The 16723-nt window shown below is 39.2% G+C and overlaps 1 protein-coding gene across 1 annotated transcript in view; it reads right to left on the bottom strand.

The window, feature by feature from the left end:
• ARID2 (AT-rich interaction domain 2) overlaps positions 1-16016 on the bottom strand; it is a 93439-nt gene extending 77423 nt beyond the window's left edge. Inside the window, exons 1-3 of the mRNA XM_039726758.1 lie at positions 15035-16016; positions 14781-14874; positions 13564-13661 (exon numbers count right to left, since the gene is read on the bottom strand). Of these exons, the coding sequence (XP_039582692.1) occupies positions 13564-13661; positions 14781-14874; positions 15035-15126 (284 nt within the window). The 5' untranslated portion in view covers positions 15127-16016. The remainder of the gene's footprint in view (positions 1-13563; positions 13662-14780; positions 14875-15034) is intronic.
• Positions 16017-16723: the final 707 nt, after the last annotated feature.

Here is a 16723-nt window from a genome sequence, read left to right as displayed (position 1 = left end):
AGACTAGAAACTGCTAACTTGCCTCTCTAACAGCAATGGAACCCTGATGCAGGTCTCCATGAAAGTAGACCTCTACAACTAAAAACACCACCAGTCCTCACCAGTCCACAACCCTAAAAGCAGAGCATTTATCACTAGCCATAGCCATATCACTACTGGAGGCCAATGCCAGCAGCACAGCAGCCACTCAAGCGACTGCAGAACTGTCTGCTTGGAAAGGGATACCACAAGCTGCTATTTAAGATAACAGCAATAATTTCTGATGTACATAAGCAAGTAAGAATGATGACCTATGCTCTTTTTACCCTTCTCTATGTACTGAGGTAGGACAAGGGGTAGAGAAAGGAGATTATGTACTCCTTTTAAACAATGTGTCGCTTTTATTCTCTGGAAACATCAGTGTGGCTGACAGCTCAAAATACAGTGGCAATAAGCACTATTGCAAATGCATATTTACATTATCTTTAGCAAAAAAAAAAAAAAGCAATTAATAGCTACACCAATCCAATCCCAAAGAAATTCCAATCATAGCAGAATCAAAATCTATGTAGCTGGATGACAGTAGTTGTCTAATATAGCAGAAATTGCAGAGTTGCATGAAAAGTAGTTTGGCTACATCTCTGACTAATTCACCTGCTCTCTACTCACTAATTGTTTTGATCAGAGCAACCTACATTCCATAACTTGGAGTAGTTTTAAATAACAGCCATTTGAGATATTTTGCTTAGAGAAGGTTGAGTTTAAAAGCTGTCTTTCCAAATTGCGTAAGCCTAAGGTCTAGGACAGGAAACAATTTTGTATCACAAATGATCAGGAAATGCCATAAAGAAACAGTACTTTGCACCTACTTCCACCTGTGAGATCCAAACCGGGTCTCTAAACCTTTGTGTTGGTAGGTATAGAAAACATTGTTAGAGTTCTGGAATGTTTCCTCCATTAAATCTTTTTCTTTTGTTGAAAATTCATTCTTAACATATATGCAGCATTAGAAGTGGGACAGGAAACCTATGCAATCTATCCCAAACTTAACCTGACACCCAGACTTGTATATGCTCTCTCTATATACATATGCAATAAAATGTATTCACTTCTTATATAATCAATATACAAAATTAAGTATACGCAGACATTACTAATTTTCTCAAAAGTGACAACAGCATTTGAAGAAATTCATCCTGTTCCACAATGGAAGAAATAAAATGGTAACAATGGTAACTTTCTCAGCTTTTTTAAGTGCAGCAATGCCCATGAAAAACTATTTTTCAAGATGAGACCTTTCTCCCTGTAAGCTATTTAAGGAACAGATAAAATCCTTTATTTGATTATAAGCAATTTTATGCCTTTACAGTATTTTAATATAAGGATAGAAGTAACAGTAATTGTGATGATGGTAGGTTTTTTTTAAACCAAAATGAAAAAGGTAAATTCAGTGTTAATGAAAAAATATAAACTAACAGAACAGAAATAAATTCTGCATGTGCAGCCCTGGTAGTGTAAGCAAAGACACAGAAGAGCCACTCTAAGGTTTATACCAGTAAATCAGAACCTCACTGTAGGAAAGCAGATGGTGCAACTCAGAACTTTACAAATGACAGTCTTCACTCAGCAGCGACCCAGCATCTGGGAAACAAGTCAATTAATATCCAGTGAACAATTTAAATGAGGGAGTTGGCTATTAAAGAGTAACTTATCAGCATTTGATTACATACCCCTCCTTTTCCTTGTACAGTATCTACCTCATGTGTCCTTCCAAACAGTCTTCTCTCCACAATTCCCATTCCTGTCTTTTGACACTGCACAAATGCACCCACCTCACTCTACACTTGTATTTCTTCCATCTGCCATTCGACTACCCATGCACAAAAGTTCTGTCCCCTGCTCTCATTAAAATACCTCCAAAGGGCCTGTCTTTCCTCTCTCTTGGCCTACAGGTGACTGAGAAGCAGCAGTGTTTTATCTGGCCCAGCTGGCAGCAGAGCTGGCATGTGTCTCCAGCTGGGTTCCTGACTATTCAGAGTACAAGTGTCTCCTACCAGGCCAGCAACCCCGCAGTACCTGTGCACTTTACATCCTCCAAGTTGCACATCTGCATCAGCTGGCTGCCTGCTCAGGAGATGTGTGTCTTTGCAATGGGCAGCTGCCAAGTCAAGATATACATGAAGCCTCTGAAGCTACAAACCACAGCACATGCATACCACCTGAGCAAAAAAAAACCCTTGAGGAAAAAGACATTTCCCCTGGTGCCCTTCTACAGCAGAATCCTGTATTGGGCACCTTTTAAAGACTCATCCAGTAAGGCAATCAGGTCCACAATCCCACATATTTGTACTGTTACTGTGTTATAAGATATGTGAACAACGATATTTATCTCACGTCCATTACACTTTAACTTTCCATCATTATTTCCACAATATAAAAAAATATTTTAGTTATATTTATTTTGATACTGCAGACACCGGAGATCAGCAATACTAGGGACTGCACTATACCAGTGAAAACAACACAAATAAGTAAATTCTTGGGTAAGTTTCTGTAAACAAGAAATAATGGAAATAGCTTTTTGTTTTTCTTGCTATGGGTATGTAGCTCACTTTCCCCAGCAAGGAAAACAAGCTTCTATTAGTTTACACATATAAAGAACAAACCCTGTAACTTTCATAAACCCTTTAAAAACAGTAACAACTGCTGAAGCTGCAAGTTTTGCTTAGATGGAAAGACCTCCTAAAAACAGCTAATAAGCAGTCTTTACACCATTTCAGTATCTTAAGTTTTGAATGCATCTTTATTGACTTCACTGGTTTACTTTCCACCCTTGCTAAGGCAGGCACAGTCTGTGTTAATATACACGGTCCAGATGTTACACACCTGACCTTTACAAGTGCACTGCAGGACTGACACAGGATGCCACCAATTTCAGCCAAACCCCAAAGAGGCACGAATTCTACCTAAGCCAATCTAGATGCAATTCAACAGCACCATAAAACTAGCAAAATATTTTTGCTTTCTAACAGGCACATGAATTTATGGCACACAAACAACCATACAGAAGAGTATCAGTATGCTTAGGAAAGCTGGGTGTTTGTTCAGAGTTATGTGCAAAACAGTATATAATTTTAAGTCACCTTTTACTTTGATCTTACGAAGCACTTCCTTCAACAGCTGGACTAATCCTACTCACAAGACAATTAAACAGCTTATTAGTAGAATGAAATCTACTGGAGAAAAATGAGAATTGTATACTGGCAATATGAAAATCTAAGTAGAAAAAAACATTGTATTTATCTACCACAAAACCTACCTTTCTAGGAATGTAACTACATTTCATTAACAACAGCATATTGACTACAGGACATATTAATGAAACAACACTAAACATGATTAAATCATTGGCACCAAGTATTTTATTTTGATTTTCTAACCTTTTACCTCTTTACTATGATACCATATGCATTGACTAACGTAACACCTTTCTGATGAATAACTTCATGTTACATAAACAGAGAAGGACATGGCATTAAACAGGGTAACAAGTTCAGTAAAGCTGGAAGGAAATACAATAATCTGAAGCATTTGGGGAAAAAAAATCCAAAACCCCACTTATTAGAAGTGTTCCAAGCCATATGGTAGTTAGGGCCCTGTACATTCTTCAAATCCAACCATACACAGTATTTCACTACAGAGGTCAGCCTTTGCACATACCTCTGCTCAGAAACAATATTTCCACTTAAAAAAATTTTTTTAAAATCGCATTTCTATGCCTTAGAATTACAAAAATGACCTTGGAAGAACAAGCAAAATGTACCCAATGCTGCAATGCCTGACTAGGTCCTGCAGAGTAGCTGAAAACACATTTTTCAGGTGTGTGAAATACCCTTTATACATTCATCTGGATCCTGTGAATGCAGCATGCCCACAGCTGCAGAATTTGTTTTTCAGGTACCACAGAATCTATTAGTGTTTTCCTGTAAAATTCAGTATTTTACTGTTGCTAGGCACCTGACATTTAGTGCTTTGTCCTCTTGCCCTTTTACTTGCATACATCCTTTTTTTCCTTCAATTTTCTTACAATTAGAAATTCATTTGATTACAGTAAATATCCCATGTGCAGTCAATGGGTACAGACATCAAGGGGACAAGGAACACAGAATGAATTATGGCCTGTAGTCAAAAGATTGAGAAGGTGATGATTAGAAGAGAATGAGGTACAAAAAATAGAAAGAGCTACATGCCCACATGGGTAACACCACGGAAGGCAAGACAGTGGAGAACAGATGCCCAGAAAGCAAATTCAAACCTCTTTAGAATAACTAATATTATTAATCAATTACCACATTGAATAATGAGTCAAAATGATGTGTACATTGATACAACAGATTAATACTGCCATGAAATTTGTTCACATTTCTCACAGAGAGTACAGGCTCTACTGTAAAGAATATTCTCTAGAAACACAGTTACAGTTGCACATTCAGTAGTATATGGGGCAATTCCTGATTTTTGATTTTTTTCAGGTATTTATTGTATAACTGTAGCATTATATGAACATGTGCTGTTAGAGATTTTCATTTTCCTGGGGTTTCATAGATGGAATTAGGGAGTGAAAAGCAGCCAAGAAACAGCTCCATAATCTTCAACATTTCAAAGCTATACTATCACCCCAAAATTACAGAGGACATCTGTGAATTCTGTAACATGGCACCGTTTACCTGGCCAGTGTCTGGACTCTACACAATTTCATGGAGGTCACTAGAAAATGGACACTCCTGACCAAAATAATCAGGGAAGGAAGAACTATTCCCAAGAGTATTTCCATAAGTTTTCTTCCAATATACATATTTGAAAAGCAAACAAACTCATACACACATTTCTACACCTATCCTATGCCATAATAATTATTAATATACTCAAAGATCTACCTCCAGAGTAAACTATTTTCATTTAGCTTAATTAAGCCCCTGGGATGTACCCCAAACGGAAAGATCCCCCAGTACATTATGTTCCAGGTTGTTACTGCACTTGAAAGAAATTAAACAGAGCTACTCAAAGTTAGTCATACGATTTGGTGCTCTACGGACCTGAGAATCCCTGCACGTGGTTGATCATGGAAGCACAGCAACCTCTGCACTGGGAGGCAGAGGCCAACCAGCAGACATCACAGCATGCAACAATGCAGAAATGCATGCAGCCATAAGTATGGTCCATCTAAACCTCAGCAGCCATGTCAAAGGTCCACCAAACTCTGAGGGAAAAGGTCTGTGAAACAGAATGACTGCCTTACAAGATTTTTATGTATCTTAAGCAGCTATGGATTGACAAGTAACACTGTAAATTATTCTGAGAGACTAATAATCTCAACTGTTGCTCCTCCCACACCAACAGAAAATAGTATGAAGACAGTTCACTCTTACGGACAAAACTTGCTGCAGTGCATCATTCAAGAAAACTGCACGCTATTATAACTCTATTATGTGTGATCTCTCTTGCAGCGTAACTACTGTGCTACAATTTATCTGGAGTTAAAATAAATGCATGCACATTCAGTTTAAAGATAGGAAAACAAGAAGTACTCAGTACTAAAGAGTACTCAGCTTCACTACCTTACTGCTTAAAATGGAATTCAGTTCTGGTTAAGATTTGCACTTGTTGCTCCAAGGAGACTGTATTTGAGATGTGATACCTAGCTCACTAATCTAGTACTTCAGGCAAAGCCTAAGCTCACTATTCTGGGTACCATCTTGCTGTTTTATTATCCTCCTTCAAGATAAGCTTCTTTATTTCAATCGTTTCAATATTTCTCTGCTTAGGTATCCCAAGTTTATTTATTCCCTAAGGAATAAAGATTGTTCTTCCTCTCATCTGTGCTGTATTTTCTGCTTCTCAACACTGTAGAGGGCAAATAACCTTCTGAATAGTTTTACTTTCCTCATATATTCCTAATTTATATTCATTTTCAAATATTTAAGATATGACATAGAAGCATGAAGAGACACAAACCTGCATTAAGGAGCTTAAAGTCTCACACTTCTCTTTAGATAGGTAAACAAACATCAGTATAGCCACTTTATAAATATGAATAAAAAGATTGTAAATGATTTAACTAAGGCCACAGAATCAATATGTATCAGACTGGTAACCAGAAACAAGATCACGTGATGGGATCTCTGGCCTATACCCAATCTCCTCTGTGAACTGCGCTGACCTGTAATTATGTGGACTGATACTACAGTAACTCCAAGCAGTCCCATTTAAGCTGCAAAACACCATTACAACTCTCAGAATGAGCATTTTAAAACAAAACACAGCAAAACAATACAGCTCATTCCCATGATCTTACATATTTAGCTCTCAGTTCTCCAATTCACAAAACATAACATTAGCACTGTTTGAAAAATAAAACAGGATTTCTCAGCTACTGATTAAAGAGGAATTTTAAAAGACAGTAATAGTAGCCTCTTTTTATGGATAGTATAACTAAGGATCAAAATTAAGAAATTTTCCTGTCAGAATTGGATTCTATAAAACAATTATTAACTGGATTAAAACTAGATTCTATAAAAACAATTATTAACAATTAAAACTGAATTATTACAAAAATAATTGGCTTTAATGTATTTGGGTTTCATCTTATTTGACATGCACTCTCAAAGTAAAAATGTGAACCTCTGTGTACCTCTGGTACCTCATCTGTAAAAACTAACAAATTTTATTTCTCTATTTCACTACTGACGAAAGAGTTAAGAAAGAAAGAAAAAAAAAAGTATGAAAGTCTTATCTATTGAGGTTTAATTGCAAATAAGCAAGGTAATTAAAGCCTGCTAGCTCCAGAATAAAAATTAAACAAATAAAAAACCAACCAAAACCAAACCAAACTTCTCTTAGCCCAGGCTTATTCCATTTCACAAGGAAAGAAGTAATGCCCTTGCATTCCATATGCATTCTTGATCATATTGCAATTAGCTTAGCATTCAAACCTAAGACATTAAAACAGATATTAACAATTTTAAGGCATAAATTCATTTAAATACTGTTTTGGTTTAAGAATAGAAAATGGTCTTAAATAATTAAGTTTCCACCAATTCTTAGAAGATTAAGTAGGTGCTAGAAGTCACCACATTTACTACAGTGTTGCCAGAAACTTGCTCTTTGTAGATTATTAGTTCTGACATCTGCCCATATAAGCTTTCAAGTTAAACAACCAGAATTCTGAATTAAAACTGAACAACAATATTCATCTCTCCCCAAATAAATTAATGTCCTTCAGCATAACAGCAGCAACTTAGGTAGTTTCTACAAAAAGCTTGGAGAAAATAATCAGGAAAATATGTTAATATTCATTGCACTAATTTTTCACTGCATTTTCCAGCAGTAAAAAGGAGTTTACCCTCTGAAGAACCAGCTCAGAAAACTCTGATAGAGACCAAACTCATCTGCACAGTAAACTGGTATCACAATGTAATTCTAACAAAGAGCAATTTTAAGGTAGCTATGTCCCCTTTCACCTGCTGCTTGCTCCCTTCAGATGAGTCCTAATGCAAATATTGTATTGTAAAACTTCTGTTTTCATTCAAGCAAACTCCCAGCAACCCTGACAAGACCACAATGGTCCAAATAAGTAACTTCTATTGAGAGACATTCTGAGATTTTAACAACCAACACACTTAATTTCCCTAAATATATAAAGCATTATTTCATGAGCAGTAACTAGTCTTCACTGTATGCTGTCTGTATGATTCAGTACAACTAAAATAAAACTTCCCCTTCAACTAAGTAAAATAATCACTTCAAACTTTAAAAGAAAGACCACAGACACCTGACTGAAACATGCATTTCAATTTTTGTCTTGAGAAAGGAAAAGCAAATTTTACGAAGAAATCATAAAAATGTCATCTATGTATTTGTTTGCTGTCTTGCCAGTGACTGCAGGATTTGGGAAAAAATTAAGCGCAGAAGATTCCACAAGGTCAAGTCCATAGGTATGCAAGACGAAAGCCTTCATTATGGCATTATTCAAGGATGGACCAAACCTGTAAGGTCAGCTGATCTCTATGCCATACCTGTTGCACATGCATTGGCATCCTGGCCAGGCCAGTGCCCGGTGTGGGGGTTCCCCTGTACTCTGCCTGACATACTATTCATGCCAGAAGGCATTCAGGTGTATCCTGGGGGGTTTTGTGCTGCTGTCTGCTCTGAATTTTCTCCTTCAGTTTTATCTCAGCTTAGAGATTAACACAACCTCTTATTTAAAATTACCTCTCTTTTAACTGTTTAGACCCTTCAAAATGCTGGGAAGATATAATTTCCCCTTCTCACACAAACTGTTAATTGAGCCAAGCAAAACATATTTATTTACCAAATCTTTTTTTTTTTAAATCAATTAGTCCCTTCAGTTTTCTTAACATTTTGTTGCTCTTCTCTAAGTTTCTGTTAAGCTACCCCACCTGTTGCAAAGGCTCTGAAGTAAAACAGTACTCCAAACACAGTCTCATAATCTTGTACAAAAATCTATCTCCCATTTGGCTAATGTTTGCTCAATGCCTCGGTGGATGCAACCTAAACTTGTTCTGAATTTTACAAAGTCTATATATCATATTTCAAACCGGGGCCTGTCCTTCCTGTCAGAAGCATGCACAAATCCTTTTCATATGAAAGGGAGTTGGGTTCACACAACTGACAGGATTATCAGGCCCACGGTATCACTCCTATCCCTTTTTCAGCAATACTGCTTTCCAGGTTATTCCCTCACAATGAATACCTGTTTTGGATTACGAGCCCTCGATTCTTTTAGCCTGCATTTTTCAAACTAAATCTCGTTTGTACTTTCCAACAATGTGCCTAATTTCTTTAGATTACCTTTTCTTTTCTGCCCTGACTTGTGCTTAACTCTTCTATCATTGCCTGCTAATGCTTAAAGTGTAGTATTCAACCTCCCGTAAAGTTAAGCAAAGCAGACACTAAATATACCTAAAATGGCTAAACTTGTATTACTACGTGCATATGTAAGCACTGATGATACTCTTTTAGCACCTAAAACTGCTGTGACTCACCACATCTATTCTTTATACTTCGTGCTATTTTTGTTTATGGTCCTTCATCCAATTTTTCATTAAGATGACTATCCATATACATACATAATTTCTTAACAAGCGATTTTGAGATGTATTTGAGTTTCAGAAAATATTTATAAATCTACTATAGCTACAACTTTCTATTCATTTACTGGGGCCTTGAATCTGCAATCAGATCTGGCAAACAAGCCAATCCTGTACTTCTCCATACTCACTGAACTGTGTGCAGATGCTGTTGCAGTATCTGATCCTAATTTTAAACACTAAGCAAGAATAACAAAAAACCTCTCCTAAAGTAATTTTTGCTTAGAAAATTCCAGGCTTCTTATTATTGTTTCCCTGATTTTTTTGCCATTATATTACTAAGAACAGAATCGCTTTTATCTAATTCTTAAGCTCATGCTTTTTTTTTCTTTCTCCCTTTATTTTATTTTTTAAGAAATCAGTACTATTGTTTAATTTCTTAGAGACATCTTGAAGATCAAATGACTTATAAATATCTTCAGATCTTTCAAGAACCCCCTCTATTTGTCATCAATAACTACTTCATATGGTTCTGATTTTTAACTGCTCACTGTTTTTCATCCTACTATATATGGAATTTCAGGAAATTCAGCATAATGGCTTGTCTTAATAACAACTTTATGCAACTTCTCATTTATGAACTGACCACTTTCCTCTCTATTTGACTTCCCCTTACTTACCCCAATATTTACAACAGCAAATTTTTATTCACCTTAAACTATTATTAGCTAATTACTACTGCCTTTGCCAAGAGCATACAGTATGCATGTGCTGTCCACCTTTCAGGAATTCTCCATGGAACTAAGACAAACGTATTTTACCTTACAACAATTTCATAGAATTTATCTTAATGTAGATAAATAACTTTGAAAAACAACTGATTTTCAGTTCAGTTAGGCATACTTCATTCACACATTTAAGCTTACAAGGTCTCTCACTCCCCCAAAATAGATGAAGATCCACAACAGAAATAAATGTATCACTTGCACTCACACGAAAACCAACAGAACCTTATACCAACACATGAGGTCACATCAGCCCAATTCTTTGCAGGACTGTAATGTAATCTACCAATAAGATAAAAAACAGGCTATATTCCATGTTAGCTTTCTTTTTACTGACTGGATGTTTACTAACAAAAACAAAAATGTATGTCCACATTACTGATGTTTACATGTATCACCCCATACTAAAATATTTTCATTAACATAATGAAATAATTTTTCAAGAAGCATTTAGAAAATGTTTTACTAATTCACCTCAAATGAAATGAAATATCCAATTTGCACTACATCCAAGGGAATTACACTCTGTGTTGCTGTAAAGTCTTACAGAACTACATTAACAAGTACAGTCTATCAATGGTTATCGGCACTGTGGCTTTTGACTGCTCACTAAGAACCACAGTGCATAAATTACATCACCTGTCAGACAGCTCAAAGCAACAGAGGCACTAAGTTTGAATGGTTCAGACTTCCCTATTATAAATTATTTTTTCCAGTGAGGGAAAAGGGAGAGGGCAGTGCAAGGGAGAAGGGGTAGATAGGTTACCACGTATTCAACTACCACCTATCATAAAACCTATTGGAATTGAATCACAAGTTTAAACAATTCACTTCTTTCATGAAGCCTAACATAGATTCTCAAAGACACACATCAAAATTCCAGGACAGTCAAGTGAAAAAGTTACTTAACCAAAAATACAAACCTCAAGAACTGCCTCAAGAAATACCATAACCTAATGAACGTTTTGCAAAACATTCAGTTTGATCAAGCCAACAGGACTACTGACCTCACGCAAATAAATCAATTTTTACATTTGTTTACATAGTAACTTTAAGTAAAAATAGCAGCATTATTAGTGGCAACACAGCAAAATGAGCAAGTGGTCCATGCAGCTTGAGATCTCATCTCAGTCAACCCACTACACCAGATGTTCCATAGAAAGAAGTAACTTTCATCACAAACCATCCCAAATCCAAATCTGCAAACATATTCATGTAGGTGCACACCACTGAATCCCTCTGAATTCAACAGGGTCTCCATCTGCCAAGCAGATCCCTCACTTTACAGTACACATGACATACAACTGGATAAAAATTGAATTACAAGTTGATAGGCCTCAATTTGTCTGGCTTTGCTTGGAAAGTCATTACAGTAGTCAGGCCAAGATTATAGCCATACTCGAGGTTCACAAAACACACTTTTTGTTTTCCAAGGATAATTGCTCAGCAGTTCATTCAAATCTAGCCTTGTAAGAAACCTCAGATTATGTTCTTCAACACAGACAAGCTAGATCCTTTTAACAAATTTATCATTAGAGCATTTTTTCTCTCCTTAAACTAAATACTGTCCCCTTTACACCTTCTAGGTTATAGCCAAACAAACGTTAACCTAGCAGAGAGATGTGTTCATGCAGTCTTACTACTGCACATGGAAGAAGGTGAACTCAGCTGGGAAACAGTTCACATACAACTTAGACTATGTGAGAAGCAACAGTGAGCAAAGCAGCAATTCAGAAGAAACAAAACCAAACAAAAACCAAAATGATCACTAAAAGCCATTCCACCCCAAAACCAACAACCTTGATAATTTATTTTAGAATGGCTTAATCACAGAGTTTATGATAAAGATATTTTTTAAGATTCTTCATCTTAACCCTTTATCAACTTTTCACCTAAATTCCAAATAAACAAAAACTCTTTAAATTATATGTATATGATCAGTTATATACGTATTCAACAACTGTATTTTAAATAATGTCAATACCAGCATGCCAATAATAAAAATAACATTTTTGTATGTCTGATTCTAATTTAAAAAGTAATACCTTATTAAAAATTAATAGTCATTAGAAGGCTAAATTAACATTGTGTTAACTGTCACAGCATATAATGGCTCTCAAAATTCACATGAAAACAGAAATGACATACAATCTTCTACTGCAAAAAGTTAGGCCATTCAAACACTTTAAAATATGGAAATAGGAATAAAAGGGTAAAAACAAAAAAACTATCATTTTACTAATTATATGTAAAATCTAGTCAACTAACAAATTACATGGTCCAACAGAAAAACTCAAGAAGCAAAAAACTGCTTTCTGTGATGTGACAAATCTTTAGCAACACTATTTCAGTACTATGTAAGAGAGGAGGGAGGAAAAAAAAAAAAAAGAGGGAAGGATATCCTAAAGCAACCTTCTCACTTAATTTCTAGGCCTGCCACAAACCATAAACTCTAGTACAGCTATTAACAATGGTAGTTTCTTTTCTTAACCTGAATCCTAACGAAATCGTATGCCATCACCAAAAAAAACCCCAAAATTTCAGTAACTACAAATATCTGACTCAGGTTTTCCAGACATCACTGAAACTCAGCAACTGCTCCACTGTGCTATGAACTCTACAGCTTCAAGCTGGAAGTCAATCTAGGACAACCAATAGAAAGTGCACCTGTACAATTACTGCATTTCCTAATTCAGAAGGCCAACTAGAAACAGATAAAGCTTGTGTGTACTCAGCTCACCAAAACAGAAATCCAAAAGCCCATACTTATTTTGTACATACTGCACATCTATATTATCATTAACTGCAATGAAAAAATATTGCATTTATAATTCAGAAACAGAAAATTACATTCCTTAACCAACATACATTTAACTTCATTCTAAATGAAATATAAGTATCCATATCTATAGTATCTAAAACAACTATATACACAATCATTTAAAAACCTTTTCTACAAAAAATAATCCAAACTTAATAAAAGTAATTTTTTAAAAAGTAATCTAGTAAATTAATAGTACTATATATAGTAATTTAAAATATTCAATATGAGCTCCATGCAACAATGAAAAATAACCTGTATCACAAAAAAATAATCTGCATCATTTCCAAGGCATGCAACCTTATTTTTAAAACCTGCAGAAATTTACTATTTTACAAGTAGTAAAATAATTATTTAGGTCTTTGTACTCTAAAATAGAATTATATATGCTGCTAGTAATTGAGAACAATATAATTTGTGCAACAGTCTACCTTCCTGCAGATGCATTTTTATTCAACATCTGACCCCACTAAGCAGTAAACAAATTTACACATATCAACACATTTCAGTGCTCCAAATATTAAACTAAGTTTCTATAACTACAATAATGTGATCTCTTAGTAACAGTCCTTTAGTACCGTCATTCTAAAACAATCAAAAAAAATGGCCTCTGACATATATTGTTTGTGTACTTGGGATCCCTTCAAAGTTTAAGGCCTGGAAACGTAAAATATAAAAAAAAAACCCTACAAAACAGAATCACCTTTAACTGATCACTGCACCAGACGAGAAAGGAATTACAAGGTTTTTTTCTGCTTTATTTTATAGCATTTTAAAAGAGTAAGGATATTTTTGTTATTGCACACACTGAAAACTAAATATAACCCCGCACTCAAAAATACTACTGCAACAGCTTGATAGCACTCACCGCAAGTAATACTGTTTTAAAGCGAAGGCAGCGTTAGAACAACTTCTGGGAAAGTTAAACTCTTCTACAATTTCTCCCCACTGATTCTTCTCTGATACCTGTCAAAAACAACACACAAGCCGAGATACACAACATACACGTAAACATGTTGCTGACAGCGAACATCACAAAAAAAAAACAGGCTGCCATGAAGCAAATAGATAAATATATAAAAAGAAACAAACATGAATGTATATGGGATTTAGGACTATATATTTTACTGACAGTTGATAGTATTTCCCTTTCGGGAATAATCCAGCTTCTCAGGGGTCTTTTACTGCATTTATTTTTTAACATACACATTAATTTTTTCGGGGGGAACGGCCGGGAGTGGTGGTATTGTTTTGGGGTTTGTTTGTTTTTGTTTTTACTGCCTGGACAATAACCAATCGGGAGTCCCTCTGTCGCCCCCTTTTAAATCCTAACGCGGTCCGTTAAAAACCCAAAGAAGTTTAAAATAATGCAGGGAAGTGCTGGCGGGGGGCGCCCCCTGGGCTGCGGGGCGCGGGGGCGCCGGCCCGGGGGGTCCCCCCAACACAGATCCACAGACACAGAGAGGCCTTTCTTTTGAGGCCTACATTTCTGTCCCCAGCCTTGAAGCCTAAAGATGGCTATTTGATTACACACCGTCTTGGGTGCCCCTTTTGTTATTTTTCCCAGAGAAGGGCTCGGAGGGCAGCGCCCGGCCCCCCCCGGCTGCGAGGATCGTTCCCTAGCCCATGCTCCGTGCCGATTATCGATGTTAAACATGCCCGCTAATTTTGAGTTGCACTAAAACTGCACTCAGACTCTTTCCTCTGTCTCTCCCTCTGCAAGAGAGACGCACAGAGCTGCCACCACAGCCGAAAGAAGCCTGCTCTCGCCGCCCAGCAGCTCCCTGCTCCCCCCTCGCCTTCCCGCGGGAGGGGGGCATGGCCGAGGGGGTCCGGCGGAGGCGGAGGAGGCAGGAGTGGGGTGCGCGCCGTACCCCCGGGTCCCCCTCCATCGCTCCGCCGACAAGGCCGAGCCACCAACCTGCCTATCTGCTCGCTTCCTCCTTCCACCCCCCACCTTCTCTAACCGGCTTTAAATAGGACGGTTCCCGGCCACCTCGGCTCCCCCCGCCACCCCCGGGGGTCAGAGGAGACTTTTGGGAAGAGGTTAGTGGGAGGGAAACCCAAATTAAAACTTCCACTCACCTTCCCAAATCCGCCTAAAGTGGTGACTCTGGTATAGAGAGCGTGAAGATCCAGCTCCTTCCCACCCACCACGGGGATCTTCTTAAAAGGAGACCTGCCAAAGGAGATACACACAAAACACCACAACTTGTCAGCTCTGCCCCCTTTTCTCCCCTCGCTGGGGCTGCCGTGTCCTTCAGGGAAGGGGCTGGAAGTTGGATCTGGTCGATTTAAAAGCCTCCCCCCCTCCCGTTCCATCTCCCCATTTTCCTCACCCTCTGCTGTGGTGAAACTGCCGCAGCTCGTCCAGGAAAGCGAGTCCCTTTCTCCGCTGGTCTGCGTGGTTTTTACCCGTCGAATTTGCCATTTTTGTAATAAAAAAGGTTCTCGTAAAAAAAAAAAATCCAATTGAAAAAAAAAAAACGGCCGACAACAACAACAACAATCCCCGGCTCCTCCTTGTCTTTAAGAGACCCAGGTGCCCGTGCTCGGCCGGGGATCAGCCATGGAGAGGGGCTTGTTTAAAAAAAAGTTTAAAAGGAATAAGGGAGCCCCGAGAGTGTGGTAATTGCGAGTCCTGTCTCCACACAACACACGGGCGAAGAGGCAGGGAGGGAGAGGGGCACCTCTCAGTAATTCCTCCTCCCGCGGCTGCTGCCTCTCTCAGCACCACAAACCCAGCCGATCCAGCCTGCACATGAGACTCAACATGGTGCTGCTGGATCACACAATGAATTGGGTTACTGTTGTGGTGGGGCGGGGGGGGAGCCGGAGTGAGGTATTGACAGTGTGTGTGTGTTACAGCCGCGGCTCCATGCGATCTCCCTCCCTCGCTCGCTCGCTCCCTCGCTCGCTCCCTTACACACACACACTGTACAGCTACGGCGGCGGCGGCGGTGGCGGCGGCAGCGGGATTCACTTCTCTTCTCGCTCAGACAAAAAGATCTGAGGCCGCCGTGCTTCTGCCTGGACGAGAGCGCGACACAGCGGGCCCCGGAGGCCGGTTCCGGTACTGCAGGAGGCAGCTCCAAAGGCAAAAGCCAGCACAGCCCCAGCAAGCAGTTCCTGGCGGGGAACAATAGGCTCCTCTCGCCGCTAAGGGCTCATCTGCAATGTGCCGCAAACTTCACACAAAGCCGGGCGGAAAGAGGCGAGGGAGAGGGAGAAGAGGGAGGAAAAAAACGGCTACTACCGGCTGTTCCGGGGCGCGGGGCCGGTGCGGGGTCCTCCCGTGCCAGGCTCGCGCCGACCGGCCTCTCTCCGCTGGCTGCGGGAAAGGTGGATTTGGAAAGCGGGGACGAATTTTTTAATTGGACTAAACCCAACGCCCTGAGTTCAAGGGGAGAGAAAACAACAACCGAAGGGGGCACTGGTGGGATGTGGACTTTCGGAAAACTTTCCGAGTCCCCCGGGCCGAGGTGTTTCCAAGGGCAGGAAGTCGCCCCGGATGGCACGGTGGGGGCGGGGGGGGGCAGCAGGAACCCCTCATTTCGAGGCATGAGGGCTTTAAAACTCCCCAAAGGAGAATGCTGAGTGCTCCCCCGAGTAGGAGGTGCCCTGGAGAGGTTTGTCAGCAGCAGCTTAGGCTCAGGGTCACTCCATGAATATTTCTTATTCCTTCTTTCTCTTGAGATACTACAGCCTGTAATCTACGTGCCTCAAAACTGCTGTACACAATCTAAGCCGCTCATATCTTTCTTTACATTGACAAATGGAACATGCAGCACAAAATTAATGGAGGAAAAAGGTCTTGGCCCTCACCCTGGATGGGCAGCAGCCCCCACTGGCACTGCAAGCCACTACCCCTCTGCCTGCGGTGTGTGCGCAGTGTTTGTAAACACCTCCTGACGTGTTTTCCACTTGGGAAACCAGGAGAAGACCTGCACGCCGACCACGGTGGAGCTTGGTGCCACTTGGGGTAAACAGGAGCAGGAAAGGGCCCGTGGGGTGAAGTGTGCTTTCCA

Source organism: Passer montanus, unplaced genomic scaffold (assembly GCF_014805655.1).
Source record: "Passer montanus isolate IOZ18808 unplaced genomic scaffold, ASM1480565v1 scaffold6, whole genome shotgun sequence".
Lineage (NCBI taxonomy): Eukaryota > Metazoa > Chordata > Aves > Passeriformes > Passeridae > Passer > Passer montanus.
Note: the sequence above shows the minus strand (reverse complement) of the source record. Positions and strands in the feature narration are given on the sequence as shown.